The 20,073-nt window shown below is 43.9% G+C and overlaps 1 protein-coding gene across 5 annotated transcripts; it reads left to right on the top strand.

The window, feature by feature from the left end:
- Positions 1-944: 944 nt before the first annotated feature.
- On the top strand, positions 945-19,011 carry DDX3X (DEAD-box helicase 3 X-linked). 5 transcript variants are annotated; one of them, XM_029046730.2, is made up of 18 exons: positions 945-965; positions 1,457-1,503; positions 4,338-4,395; positions 5,686-5,733; positions 9,430-9,562; positions 10,451-10,606; positions 10,713-10,812; positions 11,058-11,193; positions 12,678-12,763; positions 13,000-13,098; positions 13,200-13,360; positions 13,738-13,882; positions 13,984-14,173; positions 14,408-14,589; positions 14,689-14,806; positions 15,009-15,162; positions 15,945-16,093; positions 16,406-19,011. In XM_029046730.2, the coding sequence occupies exons 2-18, from the start codon at positions 1,459-1,461 to the stop codon at positions 16,483-16,485; spliced, it is 2,040 nt and encodes a 679-aa protein (XP_028902563.1). In that variant the 5' UTR covers positions 945-965; positions 1,457-1,458; the 3' UTR covers positions 16,486-19,011. The 5 variants fall into 5 exon arrangements, with proteins under 5 accessions (XP_028902563.1, XP_028902565.1, XP_028902564.1 ...); XM_029046732.1 differs by having other exon boundaries at positions 947-965; positions 1,425-1,503; positions 13,984-14,128; XM_029046731.1 differs by having other exon boundaries at positions 947-965; positions 1,425-1,503.
- Positions 19,012-20,073: the final 1,062 nt, after the last annotated feature.

Genomic DNA, 20,073 nt, shown 5'->3' with positions numbered 1-20,073 from the left:
TCGTCTACAAAATGGGGATGAAGACTGTGAGCCCCAGGTGGGACAACCTCATCACCTTGTATCCCTCCCAGCGCTTAGAACAGTGCTTTGCATCCTTAACAAATACCATTATTATTAATAATGAAGGGACTTGCCCCAGGCCCCACACAGAGGAGCAGACTGAGCCCTCCCTTTCCCTCTGCTCCTCCTCCCCTCAGCACCTGTGCGTATTTGTGTATTTTATTACTCTATCGATGATGTGTATCTATCTTCGGTTCTATCTTGATAATGTCACCGGACTATTTATTTTTGCTTTATTTTGCGGCCTGCCTCCCCCGTTTGGCCTGTGTGCCCGTGGAGGGGCAGGGCCGGTCTCTCTCTGTGGCCGAATCTTGCTTTGCAGGCGCTTAGTAGCTGCTCCGCACATACCAACTGTTCACTAAACCCGACTGAATAGAAGAATGGCAGTCTCGCCCTAGGCCCGGCTCCTTCTTTATCCCAACCTACCCCAGCGCTTAGCACAGAGCCCGGCCGGGACTGGGCGCTTAATACCTTTTTTTTTTTTTTGTGTGTGTGTGTGTGTGTGGGGAAGTGTGGTTTATTCCAGAAAAGATGGACGTGGGGAGGGCGGGGAGCTGCGCAACAATGAGACCATTTGACGCCTCATTGTCGGAGGGGGAGGCGGCGGGGTCACAGGGGAGGCCGCGCCTGAGGGGAGGCTCGGGCCCCTCAGAGCCGCCCGGCCGCCCCAGCTCGGCCCTGTAGGGTCCCCAGCCTCCCTCCCCTTCCCCTTTTCCCCTCAGACGAGCCGCCACCCTTCCCCTCCCCGGCCCCGTCCCCCACGGCCCCTTCTCTTCCTCTTTTCCACAAGATGGCCGCCGGGCCCGACCCCGGCCGTCACGTGACCTGTCCCCGTCTTCGTCCTCGGCTCCTCCGCGGCGACCGCTAGGGCCGGGGAGGCCGCGCCCTGGGCGGGAGGAGAGTCGGTAAAGAAACCCGAGGGGATCCTCTCGGGCTCCCCGAAACCGGGGCGGAGAAAAGACTGGAAAAAAAAAGGGGGGGGGGGGGGCGAGGGCAAGAAGCGGCCATTCTCCCTCCGCGTCACGCTCGGCCCTTCGGGCGGCGGAGGGGGAATCTCGCGAGACTTGAAGGCGGCTCGAGGTGGGAGGGGGGCAATTCTCGCGAGGTTTTGAGGCCTCCGGCGCGCTAAGGGACGGGCAGTTCTCGCGAGGTTACGCCCGATCGAACGCGCGGCGGCCGAGGGGGAGAGAGGGGGAGGAAGGGTGCGGGGAGAAGGGAGGGAGAAGAGGCTGGCACGTCGAACGTGATGACGTAGGAGACGTGGAGGGGGTATATTAGGGCCCGTGGCCGCGCCGGGCGCTCCAGAGCCGCAGTTTCCCGGTGCGAGGTGCTTCGCGTTGCGACCGGACACGTTCGATCCGCAGTGCTAACCTCCAGTCCCCCCGGTACTCTTCAGGGATGAGTCATGTGGCGGTGGAAAATGCGCTCGGGCTGGATCAGCAGGTGAGTCGGAGCAACAGAAGGGCGGCGCCGTCCTGAAAGCCTTCTCTCTCCTCATCTTCCTCCTTTCCCCCCTCGCCATCTCCCCAGGAGGCGGCCTGTGGCGCAGCGCTAACAGTTTCCCCTCAGGCCCGTTTTTCGATTCTCCTTGGGTCCCGATTCCCTCAGGGCGCGCCCCCCCCATCTCAGCGGGGCGAGGGCGGTGGCGTCGAAGGGGAGAGAAATGGAGGCGAAAGGGGTCTGGAGGGGGGCCGGGGAGGGCTTCGTGTCGGGGCCCGCCTGGCCCCGGGTATTGTCCCCCCCCGTCCGTACACAATGGCGGCTTTTGTGTGTGCGCGCGGACGCGAGCGGGGGGGGGGGAAGGGGAGAGGGAGAAGCGGGAGCGCGCGCCCGCCCGCGCTAAGGAGTCTGGGAGGGGGAGCGGGGCGCGCGCTTTGTCTCGAGGGTTTTTGTTCTAGGGGCGCGTGCCGCCCGGCTTTGCGCAGGCCCGGCGGGGGGGGGGGTGAGGGGGAGCGCCTGGCGGAATGTGGGGGGAGGGGGAGGCCTTCGCTGCGAGTAATGGCGGCGGCGGCCTTTGTGTGGTGCTGCGTGGCCGGGCGGCGCTGCGGGGGGGCGAGCGCCCGCTAGTGGCGCCGGGGAGGAACTGCAACGGGACCGTCCTTTTTTTTTCTTTCCCCCCCTCCTGGTGGCGGGGGGGGGCGAGTTGTCCTATTATCTGCACGGACCCTCCTCTAAATTCCGCAATATGCCGGTTTCCGCAGTGGAAAGTCGCTTTTTTAATTTAAGCGATTTTTTTTTTCTTTTGTTCCCCCCCCTCCCTCCAAGTCCGTGTGACGCAGTTAGGCGGCGGACTGGGGGTGGCCTGTGAGCCCCACATTGGGCTCTCTAGCGGTTGCCCCATTGGACATTCCAAGCGCTCAGTACGGTGCACGTAGCGCTCGATAAATACGGTTGAATGAATGACTCCTAAACTGCTGATGCGTTAATGGGGGGGGGGCACCGAATCCGCGCCGCTTAACCCCTCCCCTAATTCTCCCAAGGTGGGCGCAGACAAGGGTGGGGTGGGGGGGGGTTGTGGCCCAAGGGCGATGGTTGTCGGTTCAGTCGTTTTTATTGAGCGCTGACTGGTGCAGAGCAGTGGACTAACCGCTTGGAAAGGGCAATCGGGCGACAGACGGGGACGGTCTCTGTCTCCCCCCCCCCCCCCCCCCCCCCAATGGGTCCCCCAACCAACCCACCACCCAATCCGGGGGGCCCCGTCCTTGGGCGAGGCATCCAGCCCCGGGGAAGGGGGGCCGCAGTTTGGATGGGGTCCTGCGGCTTCGTCTTGTGCACAATAGGAAAATAGGTCAGAGGCAGCGCCACTTTCTGCTTCTCCTCGGTGGGAGGAGGAGGAGGGAGGGAGGACATGTGACCGAGGAGGAGGGATTACGGGCTCGGTTGTTGCTAACGCGAGGAAATCTTCATCTTTTCTTAGGCACCAACGGCCCCTAGGGTTTTGTGTGTGTGTGTGCTTCCCCCCCCCCCCCGAGGATCAAGCGTTTCTTGGCGGAATTGCGGCTGGCGATGACCTCCCCCCTCCAGCGAATCATGCATTTAAGCATCTTTAATTGAGCCCTGACTGTGGGCGGAGCGCTGCGCCAGGCGCTTGGAAAGTACAGTAGGGCAAGAAATGGAGACCATCCCTACCCAGCAACGGCTCACGCAGTTGGGCCCCAAGCAGGATTGGAGGAAGTGGAGCCACCTCCGTTTGCGTTTCTAGATTGTGAGCCCGTTGTTGGGTAGGGGTTGTCTGTCTCTGTTGCCGAATTGCACTTTATAAGCACGGAGTACAGCGCTCTGCACCCAGTAGGTGCTCAATAAGTACGAATGAATGAATGTTCCGATTTTTGAATATGAGTAGATGAAGGAAAGCTGGCACAAGATGGACGGAGAAACTCCCCCCTCCCTTGTTTTTTTTTAAAAAAGTTAAATTATAAACAAGATTTTTGGATGCATCTCATCCTAATAAAGACTCCTGGCTGCTAACAGTTCGCCCCCTCCCCCTTTTAATAGCCCATTTGGCAAAGTTTTAAGATTCATTTACTCATGTCTCCTGAATCATAAAATAATGTTCCTCCCGGGAGGTTATAGTGTTATTAAACGTTGAGGGCAATAACTGTAATAGAAAACGCATGCACCTATTATAGCTGTTTAAATATTTAACACTATAGAAGGTGCATTGGATATTTCCAAGCCCCTGGGAAGTGGCAGTTCCATCTAATCGGGGCTCTTGTGCATCCGATCTCGAGAATTCCGTTTCTGGGCGGAATTCTCTGTTACAAATCCGCTTAAAAGTGCGTCAGTTGGCATAAGTGTCCTTTATCGGGATATCTTCAAGAAATGGTTTGAGGCTACTTGACTTTTTAATTTTTTTTCAGGCAGCCGGCAATTTGGGTTTTCGTACAGGAAGTATAGATTAATCCCTCCTTTGAGGTTTTTTTTCCTAGTCGAAGAGAATCTCTATTTAGAAGAATGAAATCAAAGTCAGCTGGAGGGCCAAATGTCAAGGAAACTTGAATGTGCATAAGCAACCTTGAAAGTCTTCTAATTGCTTTTCTCCAAATAGTGAAATTGAACTGAACTTTTTTTTTTTACCAAATTGAATGACCTCTAAAAGTAGGTTTGCCAAATGACTATACATTTATGCAAGATTATCAATTTCCTTTGAACACTTCAGTTACTACCACCAACAACATGCTATTCATTCATCTCTTCACCTCCCCCGCCTATACTATTTTGATACAGTATCAATATTGATGGTGGTGTGTTTTTCCTCCTTTTCTACCCTCCCTTAGTTTGCTGGCCTAGACCTGAATTCATCAGATAACCAGAGTGGAGGAAGTACAGCAAGCAGTAAGTATTTGGTTTGAAATAAAAGTTAGTTTCCAAATACCACAATACTTAGGAAACTCAGAAATTTTAGATAAATGTTGTAGCTTGATTTGCAGAGCATAGCATTTCAAGTTTGTTTATCTCAGTGACTTATGAGTCACTTTCTTTGGATGGATTTGTTTAGGGAAGGACCTTGTTAAGACAACAAAGCCTTTCCTAGTTAAAATTCCATAATACCAATCTTTCCCTCTTTTGAATAGACAATATCCCTGTCTGTATTCTGTCTTGGTGAAATTGCTCATGGAAAACCCTCTGCCCCTTCACCTGACCACATTCTTCAAAATCACTCAATTAGGCTGTATTGCTGATGTCCAATTATGACATTCTTTTATGGCTGGAGGACATTTTCTGTGTGCACAGATGAGGTCTTAAGCTTCAAGAGAACAAATATCATCTTTCTATAAATTTCTGGTAACGTTATCAAAAGTGAAACTAAGACCACTGTTACCTCTTTCTATTTGTACCTGGTACCTCTTGACTGGGTTTTTTTTTTGGTTTTTTAAAGCAAGGGTAGGAATGCTGATTAGGTCAAATTAAGTGTCCTTCGAAGGGTAACTAGGAACTTTTATTGGTCAGATGTGGGGTGGCATGTTCACTCCCCTTCCCTATTAATAATTTATGGCATTGGTTAAGCCCTTAACTATGTGCCGAGCACTGTACTAAGCCCTGAGGAGGGAACTGGGGCCCAGAGAAGTTGAGATTTGTCCAAGCTCTGCATCAGTTACCTCATCTGTGAGGTAGGGATTAAGACTGTGAGCCCCATGTGGGACATGGATGGTCTAACCTGATCATCTTGTATCTACCCCAGCTTTAATCACCTCCCTTCCTCCTCTGCCTCTCATGAGTATACAGAAATGAAGGGCTCTGAGTCGGTTTCTGTGGTTTGGCTAGGGACCATACGGTTCCCAAAATTTTGATCAGGTGACCTATTTCTGACATTTTTTGTCACTTGCTAACGGTTCCATTAAGTGAACTCAGAGTAAGTTCTTAAGTACTGTTATTTTTTAAAAGTGGTTGAGCCAGAATTAGAGCTCAGGTTGCCTGCCTCTCAGCCCCCTGCTCTTTCTACAAGTCCATGCTTCTCCATGGTCATCGTTAAAGTGGTCAAGGTATTTCAAGGAAGGCTTATTCTCAAAAGAAACTGAGATTTTAAATGTTTTTAGTGTAGCCTGTGAAACAGCAGAAGAAATTTAATGAATTAAGAAATTGGCAGCTTTAAGGTTTTAATCATGCAAATTTTTTGCTTTTTAGAAGGCCGTTACATTCCTCCTCATTTAAGGAACAGAGAAGCATCAAAAGGTAAAGCTTAATTCTTCCTAACTCTTTAAAGTAACAACTTGTTAAACAATTTTTTTTGTAGCCACTTCCCATTCATACCTGTAATCCATAGGCCTTTCTATTGCAGGAGCCATTCATATATATTACAGATGAAACAGAATTGTGAAAGTTTGAAAGTAGGGTACTGTAGAAAGGGGGTTAGCTTGGGAAAATCAATCAATGGTGATTATTAACCTAGGTGGTTGGAAGACTTCAGCAGTAGCGAGTCAGCCGTGTCTCCTGGAGACTGTAATTAGGGTATGAAGCTGGGAAAATTCACATTACTGGAAAGGGGAATGGGAGTGAAGGTGCAGAGTCAAGTCGGTTTATGCAGCAGAATGGGTCGAGGGAGGTATTGTGCAGGCAAAGTTGCCATCTTGTTTATTCAGTGGCACTTACTGAATAAACGTGTACCGAGTGCTGATGAGCACTACAGAGATGGTCCCTGGATCTCGTGGAGCTCAAAAAAAATAATAAAGGATGAGGGATAGGCCACTAGTAGAAGAAAGACTAGAAAAATATCATAAGAGATAAAGGTAAATTCGATAAGTGCACCAGAGCATTGTGGCTGTGGGGCAGCAAGAAGAAGAGTTTAAAAATCTTACGGTGCAAAAGTTTGAGAAGAGATGCTCTTGTGAAGTCCTCACCCTGCCCTGGGGAGGGACTCTATGAATCATGACCTTGCTGATCAGTAATTGAATAGAGCATATTAGGGTGCCCTGTAGGTGATTGCATGGATTTTGGAAGATTGCAGTTATGGAGTCTAGAGCTGTTCCAGGATGGGACACTTCGTTCTAGAAATTCTCCCCGACCCCCAATGGGTTACATGTTTTTTGTCCATCGGTTTAAAAAAATGACAGCTGCCATCCTTCCAGGCAACTCGCTGGTCCTGTTAGATCCTAAAAAAAAACCCTGATTTTTGCTTAAATCCCCCCCCCCCCCCCCCGCATCACATCTTTTTTCTTTATTTTTCCAGGTACAATGGAGAGCCTTGTTCTTGTTTATTAATGTCTTTAGATATTTTTAGGGAAATACCTTTCTGATTCAGATGACTATTAAAACTCTTGGGTTTTTTGGTTTTTTTTTTTTAAACACCTACCATATCCTTAAAAGTAATTAGAAGTATTAGTATTTAAACCATAGGCTGGCTCCCAGTTTTGGGGGTTGTGGTGTCACTTAAAATCTAATAAGTCTAGTGTAGCCCACTATTAATGCTGAGTTGATTGGTGATTCCCCGGTAATACAGCAGTGGCATTCAAGGAAAATTGGCATTCTAGTACTTTGTCAGCTCTAAGGCATGTGCACAACTATTTTGACAGAAAAGTGTGTTCTTTTGACATGCTCTGACCATAATGAATATATTTTTAACAGGAGGCCGACATTGACAAATGGGAGAGTCAAAATAAAGAACGTACGGTTGGGGTTTTTTTGTTTTGCTTTTTTGTATTAAGTGCTTACTATTTGCCAGGCACTGTCTTAATAGTGTCGGACACAGTCCATGTCCCGAACACAATCTTAATCCACATTTTACAGACGAAGGAGCCGAGGCCCAGAGAAGTGACGTGGCTTGTCCAAAAATCACAGCAGACAAGTGGCAGAGCCATGATTTGGAACCCAGGTCCTTCTGACTCCTGGGCCTATGCCTTATCCCCCTAAGTCAGTCATGCTGCTTTGATGTGTCTGTATACATGGATGTTGAGGGAGGACATAAATATATCTGTGCCAGAAGCGGGTGATGAGTCATTGTGACTTGGGGTGTTGGGAATTGGATGACATGTCGGAGGAAGTGAGCTCTTACAAGGGCTTTGAAGGTGGGGAGAGTTTGTGGTCTTGTGAAATTAGGTAGTTAAGAGGGAAGGGAGAATCCAGGCTAGTGAGCTAGGGGTTGGGGACTGCAGGGTTGAGCGGGGGTACAGTTTAAAGGTCAGCTAGAGAAGAAAGAATTGAGCAAGCTGGAAAGTGGCAGATGAAGGCGGCTAATATTTAAGGTGGTGAAAATTGATAGAGACAGCTGATTGCCAAGAGTTCTTGTACGATGGGGAGCCATTGGAAGGATTGGGGGCAGGGGGTATGTGGTGAGTTCTCCTTCAGGAAAGTGATCTGTGGTCATCAGGTGTAGAAAGAGATCGACTCCAGGTGGTAACAGTCTGGGTGTGAGGAATGGGTGGATGTGGGGAGAGTGTAGTTAGAACTGGCTGGCTTGATTGTTTGGAGGTAAGTATTGAAGATAATGAGGAGTCACAGTTGACGTCTAGCTGGTTGTGGTCCTCAGAGTTGGAGAGTTTGCTGGGGGTTGAGGAAGAGTTGTTTAGCAGTCCTTTTGTAGTGCCTTTTGGAAACAAGAATAAATGTGGAGTTGTAGGTGTGAGACCAAGGCTGTAGAGGTGATTTTATTTACAATATAATCTGCTAAAGCCATGGCAACACTTAATTCAAAGGGGTTTTTAAGGCTTTTAAAAATCTGGTTATTCACATTTTTTATCTACTTAATTTTTAGGCTATGGTTTTACAACATTCTCGATTTGAGCAAGAGACAGTTTTACCACTTCAGGGCATTTGGTAGTGGAACAAACTATTTTGTGGGAAATTAAATTCTTTGTCCCCTGCCGTTTTGCTATGCAATTAGCCTTTAGCCTTGAAAGGGTGACTCTTCTCAAATGCCAAAGATGCTTGACTAGTCTTATACTGGGCAAGTTCCCAAACTTCAATGTATGAAATTCTTAAATTTACTAATTAAAATCCTAATGGTTCCTAATTTTTCCACAAGGGAAAATGAAGTTAATTTTAGCATGGGTTAAGATGACCAGTATATTATCTATCAATTATTTTGTATAAGAAATGGAAGACTTGCCACTTTTTTTCTTATTACAAACCATGCCATCTCAATGCCAAACTCTTCATAGGTCTCCTTTGTGTCATCTTTGAATTAAAGTGAATGTAATACTCGATTTTTTTGTCATACCCCCAATCCATTTTTGGCATCCCATCACAGTCAGAGGGCTCAGATGTCTCAAAGACTGGGATACAAAATGGGAGCCATTTTGGGAATACCTAGAGGGAAAGGATTAAACCTTCAGAAAGGACCAGATGCTGTTTAATGGGGGGTGAAGGGGGGAGGCTTTGGAAAGAATTTTGCCTGGTCTATATTAGATCATGTTGCCCCAGGGCTAAGTAAAACATGATCTGATTCATCAGACATATTTTGATACTTTATTCAGTGTTATTGTATTCACAATGATGGCCCTGTGTGGATGTGAGTTTCTCAGCATTCCCAAAGCCAAATGAGTTGTGCTTCTACCCAAGTGGTGTAGGTATGTTGAGGTATTCAATTTGCACCTCCTTGCCATCACTGGTGGTATAGAGAACCATGACTTGTGGCTTATTTTCTAGTCCATGCAGGGCTCGGGGAGTCTTGTGGGTATCTAATTTGCATGCTGGAAGTTCTCTTTGGGACAGCTGAAAGATGTTACTTGAAGCATACAAGCTTTAGCTATTAAGAAAGTAGCTGTTAAAAAGCAATCTGGATTGTTCTCATTTGACTGTATTTCCTCACCGAAGACTCTTACTTCACCTTTCATTAACACTTCATTGGGTAATCTGAAATTTGTGTGGTTTTTACCAGCATGTTTGCAGTTTACATCCAGAGAAGGAAAATAATCTTGCTCCATCTTTTTGTAGGATTCTATGACAAAGATAGTTCGGGATGGAGTTCTAGTAAAGATAAGGATGCTTACAGCAGCTTCGGCTCCCGCAACGATGCAAGAGGAAAGTCTAGTTTCTTCAGCGACCGTGGGAGTGGGTCAAGAGGAAGGTTAGTGATTTGTTCCTGCCTCAGTCAAGTATTCAACCTGGATAGTGGTCTCAGTTGTCAGACTGACAACCACTTGCTATTCTGTAAGTTTTATCTAAGTAATCTTAAATGCAAAATAAGGCATGTTCAAATCTGGACAGTGTGAAAAGCTGTGCTTTTTTAGTTACATAAGGATTTCACTGCTAATGAACGTAGATTCACCGCCCCATAGGGTGCAGAGAAAGTCCAAATGAATTAAATATAGTGAGTGACCTAATTAATTGGGTTTTTGGGTTCGCTATACTTAATTTTAAACACGTTGTATTTTTGATTACACAAGTGTGGTGAACTGACCATTTTCGACTAATAAAGCCGTGGTTAGTCCTGTGTCCTGATTTTTCGCAAACATGGTAAACCAGGCCTAAATCTCTAAATCCATCTTAATCCAGGTAAGGACTATTTTCTACCTTTTTATTCCAAGTGTGTTATACAGGTGAGCTCATTCCTGTGAATAATATAATAGACAGTGTTCATGGGCTGGCTAATATCCTGTTTAATCCTTATACACGAGTCCTTGGATAAAACAGAAGCGAAACTAGTCGAGTCTAAGTACAATCTGAGGTACTGTATTCCATAAGGGAAGTAAAGGTAAGATTACTTGTCACTCAGATTCTAGTTTTTAAAAAAGTCTTTTGGTGGGATGGAAAAATTAGAACATCTACAACACATTTAGGATTTTAATTTAGCTTCTGAGAGAGCTCCTTTGGGCCTTAATTGTCTTCTGGCACAGCAGTTAATTCTGTGGGTCGGACGTGACCCCCCCCGATTAGAATAAATGTTGGAAAACATTCTTCTTGGGTGGCAGGTTGGAATTAGCAATTATAATTCTGATTAGATTTTTCTCTTTAGATTTGACGATCGTGGAAGAAGTGATTATGATGGAATGGGCAGTCGTGACAGGAGTGGCTTTGGGAAATTTGAGCGTGGTGGAAACAGTCGCTGGTCTGATAAGTCGGATGAAGATGATTGGTCTAAACCACTTCCACCAAGTGACCGCTTGGAACAGTAAGTGAGCCACATCAAACCCACTGTGATTGAAGTTTTGCCCGTTTTGTTAGGCAAGCTGTTTACTGTTCTGGCAATGGTTAATAACTTGCACCCTTGATTTCAGGGAACTCTTTTCTGGAGGAAACACTGGCATTAACTTTGAGAAGTACGATGACATTCCTGTCGAAGCAACTGGCAGCAACTGCCCTCCCCATATTGAAAGTGTAAGTTCCCTGTCTTGTGTATGTTTGCCCAGTAATAAAGGTGAATGAAAATTTCTTTCGAACAAAATCAGCTTCTGTAAAATTTGGGGGGTCCTTGCCATGCATGCTTGCTGTTTTTGATGTGTAAGCACTAATTGAGGAGGATAATAAACTCCGAAAGGACAGTTGTGATGCTGGCTTTTTTTTCCAAAATCAGCAGTTAAGCCAATACATCAATTAGACTTAACCTTTTAATATCTTCACAGTTCAGTGATGTTGAGATGGGAGAAATTATTATGGGGAATATTGAGCTCACTCGTTACACCCGACCTACTCCAGTGCAGAAACATGCTATCCCTATCATCAAAGAGAAGAGAGATTTGATGGCCTGTGCCCAAACAGGTAATGTTTCTTGGTTACAAAGTGATAGAGATGTTATTTGCGGGGAAGAAGCAGAGCAAAAGCTGAATCCAGAATATCCAAGAATAAAATGAGTATTTGTCCAAGTGTTTACCCGTGCTAAGGTGGACAGTACAGAATGAAAGAACTTTTGGTTCTTCAGAGTTGATGCCTCTGGTTAGTCAGATGTGAGGGCTTATGTGCAGAACACCACACTAGGCATTTAGGAGAGTACAATACTATAGAGTTGGTAGACAAGTTCCCTGCTCCCAATGAGCGAGGGAGACTGCTATTATGTAAATAACTTTAAAGATTAAAGACATATATTATTTGATAAAAGCCCGTTGAATGGGCTGAATTCTCAGTTTATGGAGAAAAAATGAAGGGACACGTTAGTGAGCAAAGCTCACCTCCTTTCCTCTTCTGCCTCTCGTGAGTATAAAGAAATGAGGGGCTCTGGGTAGGTTTCTGTGGCTTACCTTTTTCTCTTATGACCATAAGGTTCCAAAAAAATAATTTGATCATGACCTATTTTTCTGACATCTTTTGTCACTTGCTGACGGATCCATTAAGTGAAGCATTCAGTGTAATCTGGAAGAAGCTTAACAGCCTGCTTGTGTGTGTTAACCAAAAAACTGTACTCTCTTTGGTGGTTTGTTTTTTAACTAATTGTGGGCTGGAAGGTTTTTTTTTTTAAAAAAATGGAATTCTTGAACCACCAACTCCTGAAGTTGTAACTGTTTAGACTGGACTTAATGCAAAAGTAGCTGTGACAGTATATAACTACCAAAATCTTTTATGTCCTTTTTTTTTGTTTCCTCTTGCACTTGCTTGGTGCTCAGTTGTATTTTTAGTATCTAATTGTTCTCAAAGTCTATTGAGGCTGGGTCATTACTGAACTCTGAACAATTTGATTCCATCTGTTCCAGCTGTCTCCCTCATTTTTTGCCATTTTCCTTGCATACCACTTTTTGAGCACACACTTTTTTTTTAAATGGTACTAAGCTCTTTGTCTCTGTCAAGCACTGGGGTAGATTCAAGATTAGATCAAACGTAGTCCCTGCCCTTTGTGGGACTCACAGCCTAAAAAGGAAGGAGAACAGGTAGTGAATCCCCATTTTACAGTTCACTTCTCTGTGCCTCAGGTTCCTGAAGTGAACTATTAAGAGTATTCTGAAGATTGGTGGGAGCATCCTTTGTATTAAACTGATGATATTTAAGTGCTTACTATGTACCAAGCAGTTATAAGCACTGGGTTAGGTACAGAGTAGTTAAGTTGTACCATGTGGGGCTCAGTGTTTTAATCCCCATTTTACAGATGAGGGAACTGAGGCACAGTTAACTTCTAAGTGACTTGCCCCAAGTCACACAGCTAAATGGTGGGGCCAGGATTAGAAGACATGACTGCTAAGCCCGTGCTCTTCCCACTAAGTCACTCAGGTTTTTAGGCCATTTTAATTTAAAACTTTTAAAAATTATTTTTACAGGTTCTGGGAAGACTGCTGCATTTCTTCTACCCATTTTGAGTCAGATCTATACAGATGGTCCAGGGGAGGCTTTAAGGGCCATGAAGGTAAGGCTGTCAGACAGTGGGGGTGGATGAAAATTTTACCTTCAAATACCAAATTTTTTAGAAAAGCAATTTATATTTCATGTCAAGTTTGATTCTTTGAAGTTATTTGACTCTAAATTTAGTATTCAGACAATTTTGAAAACTCAGTCCTGAAATGTTGGCCTCATAACCTCCTACTTCAGATGGCAAGAATCATGTCTAAGCAAGTTGCTGACTGAAATATATTATTCCTTCAGGAAAATGGAAGATATGGACGCCGCAAACAATATCCAATCTCTCTAGTTTTAGCACCAACAAGAGAATTGGCGGTGCAAATCTATGAAGAAGCCAGAAAGGTATGTTTTTCATTCCCCCTTGATGTTTTACTTTTATCTTTTTAAGCATTCCCCCCCCCCCCCCCCCCCCCACTAAAGGTGACTTGTCTTTTTGTTTGTAGTTTGCCTACCGATCAAGAGTCCGCCCCTGTGTGGTTTATGGTGGCGCTGATATTGGTCAGCAAATTCGAGACCTGGAACGTGGATGCCACTTGCTGGTGGCGACTCCAGGCCGTCTGGTAGATATGATGGAAAGGGGAAAGATTGGCTTAGACTTTTGCAAGTAAGTCCTTGCATTTTGGTTTAAAGTCTTGTCCACATGTATGCCTTTGTTCCCATTTATCAAAGCAAACAGTCATCATGTAAAATTTCTGGAGTCTAAATGGATTCATGTGGCTTCTATATGTCTCTAGTCACACTGCTCCAAATTCAATGTTTTTCTAGCATTGAGGCTCCATTGGCCAGAACTCTACTGGTAATTTTTCTTAACACCAAGTAATTTAAGTGTTGGAAGTCATTTAAAAGCATTATAAAGTTGCAGTTGCACACTTAAACCATGAAGCATTTAAATTAAATGATGGTAAGTATCCCTAAATCTCACAGTTCACAAAACCTTCTATTCACCCTCAAAACTGACTTGCGTTTTCCTAATTCAATCAGGTACTTAGTTTTGGACGAAGCCGATCGTATGCTCGATATGGGGTTTGAACCTCAGATTCGTCGCATAGTCGAACAAGATACTATGCCTCAGAAGGGAATTCGTCACACTATGATGTTCAGTGCTACTTTTCCTAAGGAAATACAGGTATGATTTTAGGGTGTTAAAATGGAGGACTCATTTTTAAGATTTCTGACCAGCTTTAAAGGAATTGCTCTGTAAATACTAAACTTATTCTTCTCTTTCAGATGCTTGCGCGTGACTTCCTGGATGAGTATATCTTTCTCGCTGTAGGCAGAGTTGGTTCTACATCTGAGAACATCACACAGAAAGTAGTGTGGGTGGAAGAATCAGACAAACGGTCATTTCTGCTTGACCTCCTAAATGCTACAGGTAAAGAAAGTTACGACGAATTTCAACACCGCTCTGGTGCCTCAGGTAATGAGAATCTATGTTAGGTGGAGGAAAAGCTTAAGTCTTTCCTTCCATGTTTTCTCATAACATGCTATTGAAACAAATTCTGTTTGAATTACTTCAATTTGCATGCTTTAAGTGCACCTAAAATTAAACTGGTAAAAACAACAAAAAAAAAGCTTTCACCACTTGGTGGTGCTAAATTTGTGACCGATTACATTACTGAAGTTCGTATTTCATTTCCTAACCCCAAACCAGGCAAGGATTCCTTGACCTTGGTGTTTGTGGAGACCAAAAAGGGGGCCGACTCTCTGGAGGACTTCCTTTACCATGAGGGGTATGCTTGTACCAGTATCCATGGAGACCGGTCGCAGAGGGACCGAGAAGAAGCACTTCATCAGTTTCGCTCAGGAAAAAGTCCGATCTTAGTGGCTACAGCAGTATGTACTCTTAAGGAATTTGATGGGTTTGGAACTTCACTCTATTTTTTTGTATTGTAGGACAAGAATTAACATCAAGCTGTTTTTTTTTTTTTTAAGGTGGCAGCCAGAGGCCTAGACATTTCAAATGTGAAGCATGTCATAAACTTTGACCTGCCAAGTGATATCGAGGAGTATGTTCATCGGATTGGCCGAACGGGACGTGTTGGGAACCTCGGTAAGACTCTTACTTGGAGCATTAGGACATCCTTTTACTTTTTTTAAGTAAAATAGAATCCTTAAAGTATTTTGTTTGCAGGGGTGGGGGGGTAGTCTAACTTCAAGAAGTGGTTTCTTAATGTTTGCTTCAAAGTTTAGGATTCCTGCTATGGCGCAATAGTGAGAAGTAATTTGCATCACAATTTTGAACTATTTTGCAGGTCTGGCCACTTCATTCTTCAATGAGAGGAACATAAACATCACCAAGGATTTGCTGGATCTTCTAGTTGAAGCTAAACAGGAAGTGCCATCTTGGTTAGAAAACATGGCGTATGAGCATCATTACAAGGGTAGCAGCCGTGGACGTTCTAAGAGGTATAACAACTGCGCACGTGCTTTTAAGTAGCCCAGCCTAAGAAAATTTGCCTTCACTTTTACTTGCCTGGGGTAAAAGATTCCAAATCCCGTCAGTTTTTTTTCCTTCACATCTCCAGAATCCTCCCCTTCCTTCCTCTCCATCCAAACTGCCACTATGCTGTCCAAGAACTCTTCAAATTTCAACTCAACTATTGCATCAGCCTCCTTGTCCTGAGCAATCAGCCTGGCATAGCTGTTTTAACTTTAAAGTACCCCAGGCACACTACTTCCTCCAACCACATACCCAGAGCTACTAAGTGTAGCTACTCAAGTGAATTAAACTGAGTCCTGGATCTGGTAGCCATTTTAGATGTCTAACCAGAGAGTTCTGAGTAATGAACTTTAAGGTACTTGGGCCAAAAGAGGAATGGGGAGAGGACTAGCCATGGCTTTAGAATGGGCCACACTCCTGTTCATGCATGCAAAGAACTCCATGATTTTGGGACCTGGAATGGACAATGAGAGGTTTGAGTTTTAGCTTTTTTTTTTTTTTTCTTAAGGGGCCTTCTGGTTCCCTGGAAAAGAAGCATTTTGGTTTTGGAGGTTTTGGTTTGGTTTTTTTCTATACCCTAGAAAGCCAATTGGCCAATTAATTGGGACTCCAGTTATAGTCAAATTTCATTTGCAGTCTAGCTTTAGCTTAACTTATCTTTCACTTGCAACTGATTTGGGGACATGGGACAAGTCAGTTGATCGTGACCAACTCAGTGCTGACATTTGGTTCGCATGCCTCCTTGCAGCAGTAGATTCAGCGGAGGATTCGGTGCCAGAGACTACCGACAAAGTAGCGGAGCCAGCAGCTCCAGCTTCAGCAGTAGCCGAGCAAGCAGCAGCCGAAGCAGTGGTGGAGGCGGCGGTGGTCACGGCGGCAGCCGTGGATTCGGTGGAGGTAACATGTCCAAATACCTTAATTTTGGTGGTAGTTAAGCGCTATGGTGCCAATTACCCTTCGAAGGGCTGAGATAGATTAAAAACAGTCTAGGGGCTGTAGAGGAGGGTGGCTAACAAGCATTTTCTTCTCCCCTTCCCAATCCTCCCCCTTGCACCCCCAACAATTTAACTTTTCATGTCCACCGGCATCCTTTTATATTTGTTGGTCAGGCGTCTTAAATGAGGAAGGAGGGGGGAAAATCCATTTGAGGTGTAAACAGTAGCTTGCTTGCTGATGTGGATTTTTCTTTTTATTTTTTTTTGTCATCAGGTGGCTATGGAGGCTTCTACAACAGCGACGGCTATGGCGGAAACTATAACTCCCAGGGGGTTGACTGGTGGGGTAACTGAAGCTGCTTGCAGCAGAGCTCACCCTACCCAACAAGCTAATATGGAAACCACATGTAACTTAGCCAGACTATACCTTGTGTAGCTTCAAGAACTCGCAGTACATTACCAGCTGTGATTCTCCACTGAAATTTTTTTTTTAAAGGGAGCTCAAGGTCACAAGAAGAAAAGAAAGGAACAATCAGCCCTATTCAGAAGGTGGTTTGAAAACTTCATTGCTGTAGTTTGGATTAACTCCCCTCCCACCCCACCCCAAACTGCATTTATAATTTTGTGACTGAGGATCATTTGTTTGTTAATGTACTGTGCCTTTAACTTTAGACAACTTTTATTTTGATGTCCTGTTGGCTCAGTAATGCTCAAGATATCAATTGTTTTGAAAAAAAATAAATTTACTGAACTTGGGCTAAAAATCAAACCTTGGCACACAGGTGTGATACAACTTAAACAGGAATCATCGATTCATCCATAAATATTACAAGGAAAAAAAAACTTATGCGGTAGCCTGCATTAGGGCTTTTGATACTTGCAGATTTGGAAAAAAAAACAACCAAACAAACATCTTGAAGCATATCAGTGGAATTAGTTTCTAATGTGGCAAACTGTACTAAGTTAAAGTTCTGATTTGCTCACTCTATCCTGGATAGGTACTTAGAACCTGATAGTCTTTAATAAGCCATTCCAGTCATGATGAGGTGATGTATGGATACATGCATACATTCAAAGCACTGTTTTCAAAGTTAATGCAAGTAAATACAGCAATTCCTCTTTCAATGTTTAGGCAGATCATTAATGTGAGCTAGCCAAACGTGGGCAGAATATTACAGGGAAAGTTTAAAGGTCTGATAACTTGAAATAGTTTTTAGGAGAATTCATCCTCTATTTAGACTTTTTAAATGCCTGCCATATGAAATTGAAATGGTAGAATGGCTGACCACAGCAGTGACCGGTCCTCTTCGTGGACCTGGCTGATTTTGGTCTAATAACGCATGCTAGTGTTGATGTTTTTTGGTCAAGAGGGTATGAACAGGAAGAATTATGCAGCAGGCTTTATTTTAATGCAGATTCACATTACTCTGTTCAAGCTGCGTTGAGATGTTAAACTGGCTTACTGTAGACTTTGTAAAATGGCTCCAGAAGAGTAACAAACGGAAATTTTGAGATCACAGAGGTTGGAAATATGTACATAACTGCACAAGGTGTCAATTCTGCTATTCAGTGCAGTTTTAGTCAGTTTTAGTTGCATAGGTTTCCATTGTATTTATAGTCTGTTTATGCTAAATCTGGCCAAAGATGAGTATTTGTCCACCACTAAAATGCCTCTGCCACTTGGGATTTCCATGTGCTAACTCTGTGGCCAGAGCGCCGTGATCAAAACTCTCAATCTTTTTACAGTGGCATAGGAAGACGGCAAAAATCTCCTAAAGTGCAATAGATTTTTCAAGTGTATTGTGCCTTGTTCTAAAACTTTTATTAAGTAGGTGCACTTGACAGTATTGAGGTCATTTGTTATGGTGCTATTTCAATTAGTCTAGGTTTAGGCCCTTGTACATTTTGCCCATAACTTTTTACAAAATACTTCTTTTATTGCACATTCAGAGAATTTTATATATATGTCTTGTGTGCGTGTCCTTAAACTTCCAATCTTATTTTGTCTCTTGGAGATTGTTGAACGCAGCTTGTCTAAGAAAGGGAAGAGACTAGATTCTAAAATTTATTTGGGACCACGGGAATGATAGTTGGGAAGAAAACTATTTGCACACGACAGATTTCTAGATACTTTTTGCTGCTAGTTTTGTGTAATATTTATTGAACATTTTGACAAATATTTATTTTTGTAAGCCTAAAAGTGATTCTTTGAAAGTTTAAAGAAACTTGACCAAAAGACAGTACAAAAACACTGGCACTTGAATGTTGAATGTCACCGTATGCGTGAAATTATATATTTCGGGGTAGTGTGAGCTTTTAATGTTTAAGTCATATTAAACTCTTAAGTCAAATTAAGCAGACCCGGCATTGGCAGTGTAGCCATAACTTTCTGATGTTAGTAAAACTAAATTGGCAACTTAAAAAAAAAATTAAAACATGCCAAGGTTTTGATACACTTGTCTTAAGATATTAATGAAACACTTCTAAAACACTGATGTGAAGTGTCCAGATTCTCAGATGTTTGTTGCGTGAGTTTTGTTTAGTTGTGTGTTTTATTTTATTTTATTTTATTTTTTTTTTTTTCAGTGAATGTCTGGCACATTGCAATCCTCAAACATGTGGTTATCTTTGTTGTATTGGCATAATCAGTGACTTGTAACATTCAGCGATAGCATTTTAGCAAGTTTTATCAGCCAGCAATATTTTCAGTTCATTAAGGATTCAAAAATCATATGCAAGAATGGATCTAAACTTGCTGAATGTAAAGATTGAACTTCAAGTCACTGTAGGTTTAGTAATTGCTTATTGTATTAGTTTAGATGCTAGCACTGCATGTGCTGTGCATATTCTGGTTTTATTAAAATAAAAAGTTGAACTGCACGGTCGACTCTTTTCTTTGCTCATGTCCAACTGTGGCTTTCTTCCAGTTGATGTGTGTTTTTTGAAAGACTTGGCTCTATTGCCTGATGTTGTCTCACCTGAATGGCCAGTTTTTTAATTTTTCTGCATCTTGACTCTATGTAGGCCCGTTGTGACAACCCTGTTGCAACAGTGTGCTGAAGTTGTTGAGAGCTGAAGGCAGTTGGGGAGAGCGACAAGACCAAGAATTCTAGTATCAAGTTTGGTAACTGTTTTCATTGTTGGTTTAAGGCACTTAGGAGAAAAGTCTGTTTGCTGGTGGAGAAATTGTTAGAAATAACTAACTCCCTGCCATCTAGAAAAGAGGAAGCACACTGTGGGTGTGCCAGGTTGGGAGGGGATTTGTCCCTGTGTTTATCAGCACAAGCCTGTTGTCTTGGGGGGTTTGGGGGGGAACATTGGAAAGTTGTCCTTACCGAGAGATTCCATGTACTGAGTTCCCACTCCCAGTACACAACTGTAATGCCTGAAATGATGCTCTGGAAGTTCATTTGGTTAGTGGTGCAGCTAGAACTTTGGAAGATTGCATAACCTAGGCTTGTAACTTGTGTACAAGGGATTCTGAAACTTTGCAGATGGCTACATTAAGAACAGGGGTGGGGAGTAGTAGCATGGCATAGTGGAAAAACCTTGGGCCACTTATGTGTGACCTTAGACATGTCACAGAGTTTCTCTGGGCCTCAGTTTACTCATTTGTGAAATGGAGAATTAGTAGCTGTTATCCCGCCATCTCAGTCGATGGCATTTATTGACTTTCCTGCACTTGGGAGAGTACTGTACAACAGAGTTGGTAGGCACACCTGCCCACAACAAGCTTTGTCTAGACTGTGTGGTAGGGATAGGGTCTGATCTGACTACTTGCACATATTCCAGTGCTTAGTACAGTGCTTGACACATAGTGAGCACTTACCAAAAATAACTTTTTTTAAAAAAAGGGTGAACTAAGGTGGTCTAGATTGTGCCTGTTAGAAGACCAAAATAGTGTAAGGAAATGGGTTTCATTCTTTGGCATTAAAATGAGCC

The sequence above is a fragment of the Ornithorhynchus anatinus genome, chromosome 18, assembly GCF_004115215.2.
Source record: "Ornithorhynchus anatinus isolate Pmale09 chromosome 18, mOrnAna1.pri.v4, whole genome shotgun sequence".
Taxonomy (NCBI): Eukaryota; Metazoa; Chordata; class Mammalia; order Monotremata; family Ornithorhynchidae; genus Ornithorhynchus; species Ornithorhynchus anatinus.
The sequence above is the reverse complement of the archived record's forward strand: the minus strand, read 5'-3'. Positions and strand labels throughout refer to the sequence as shown.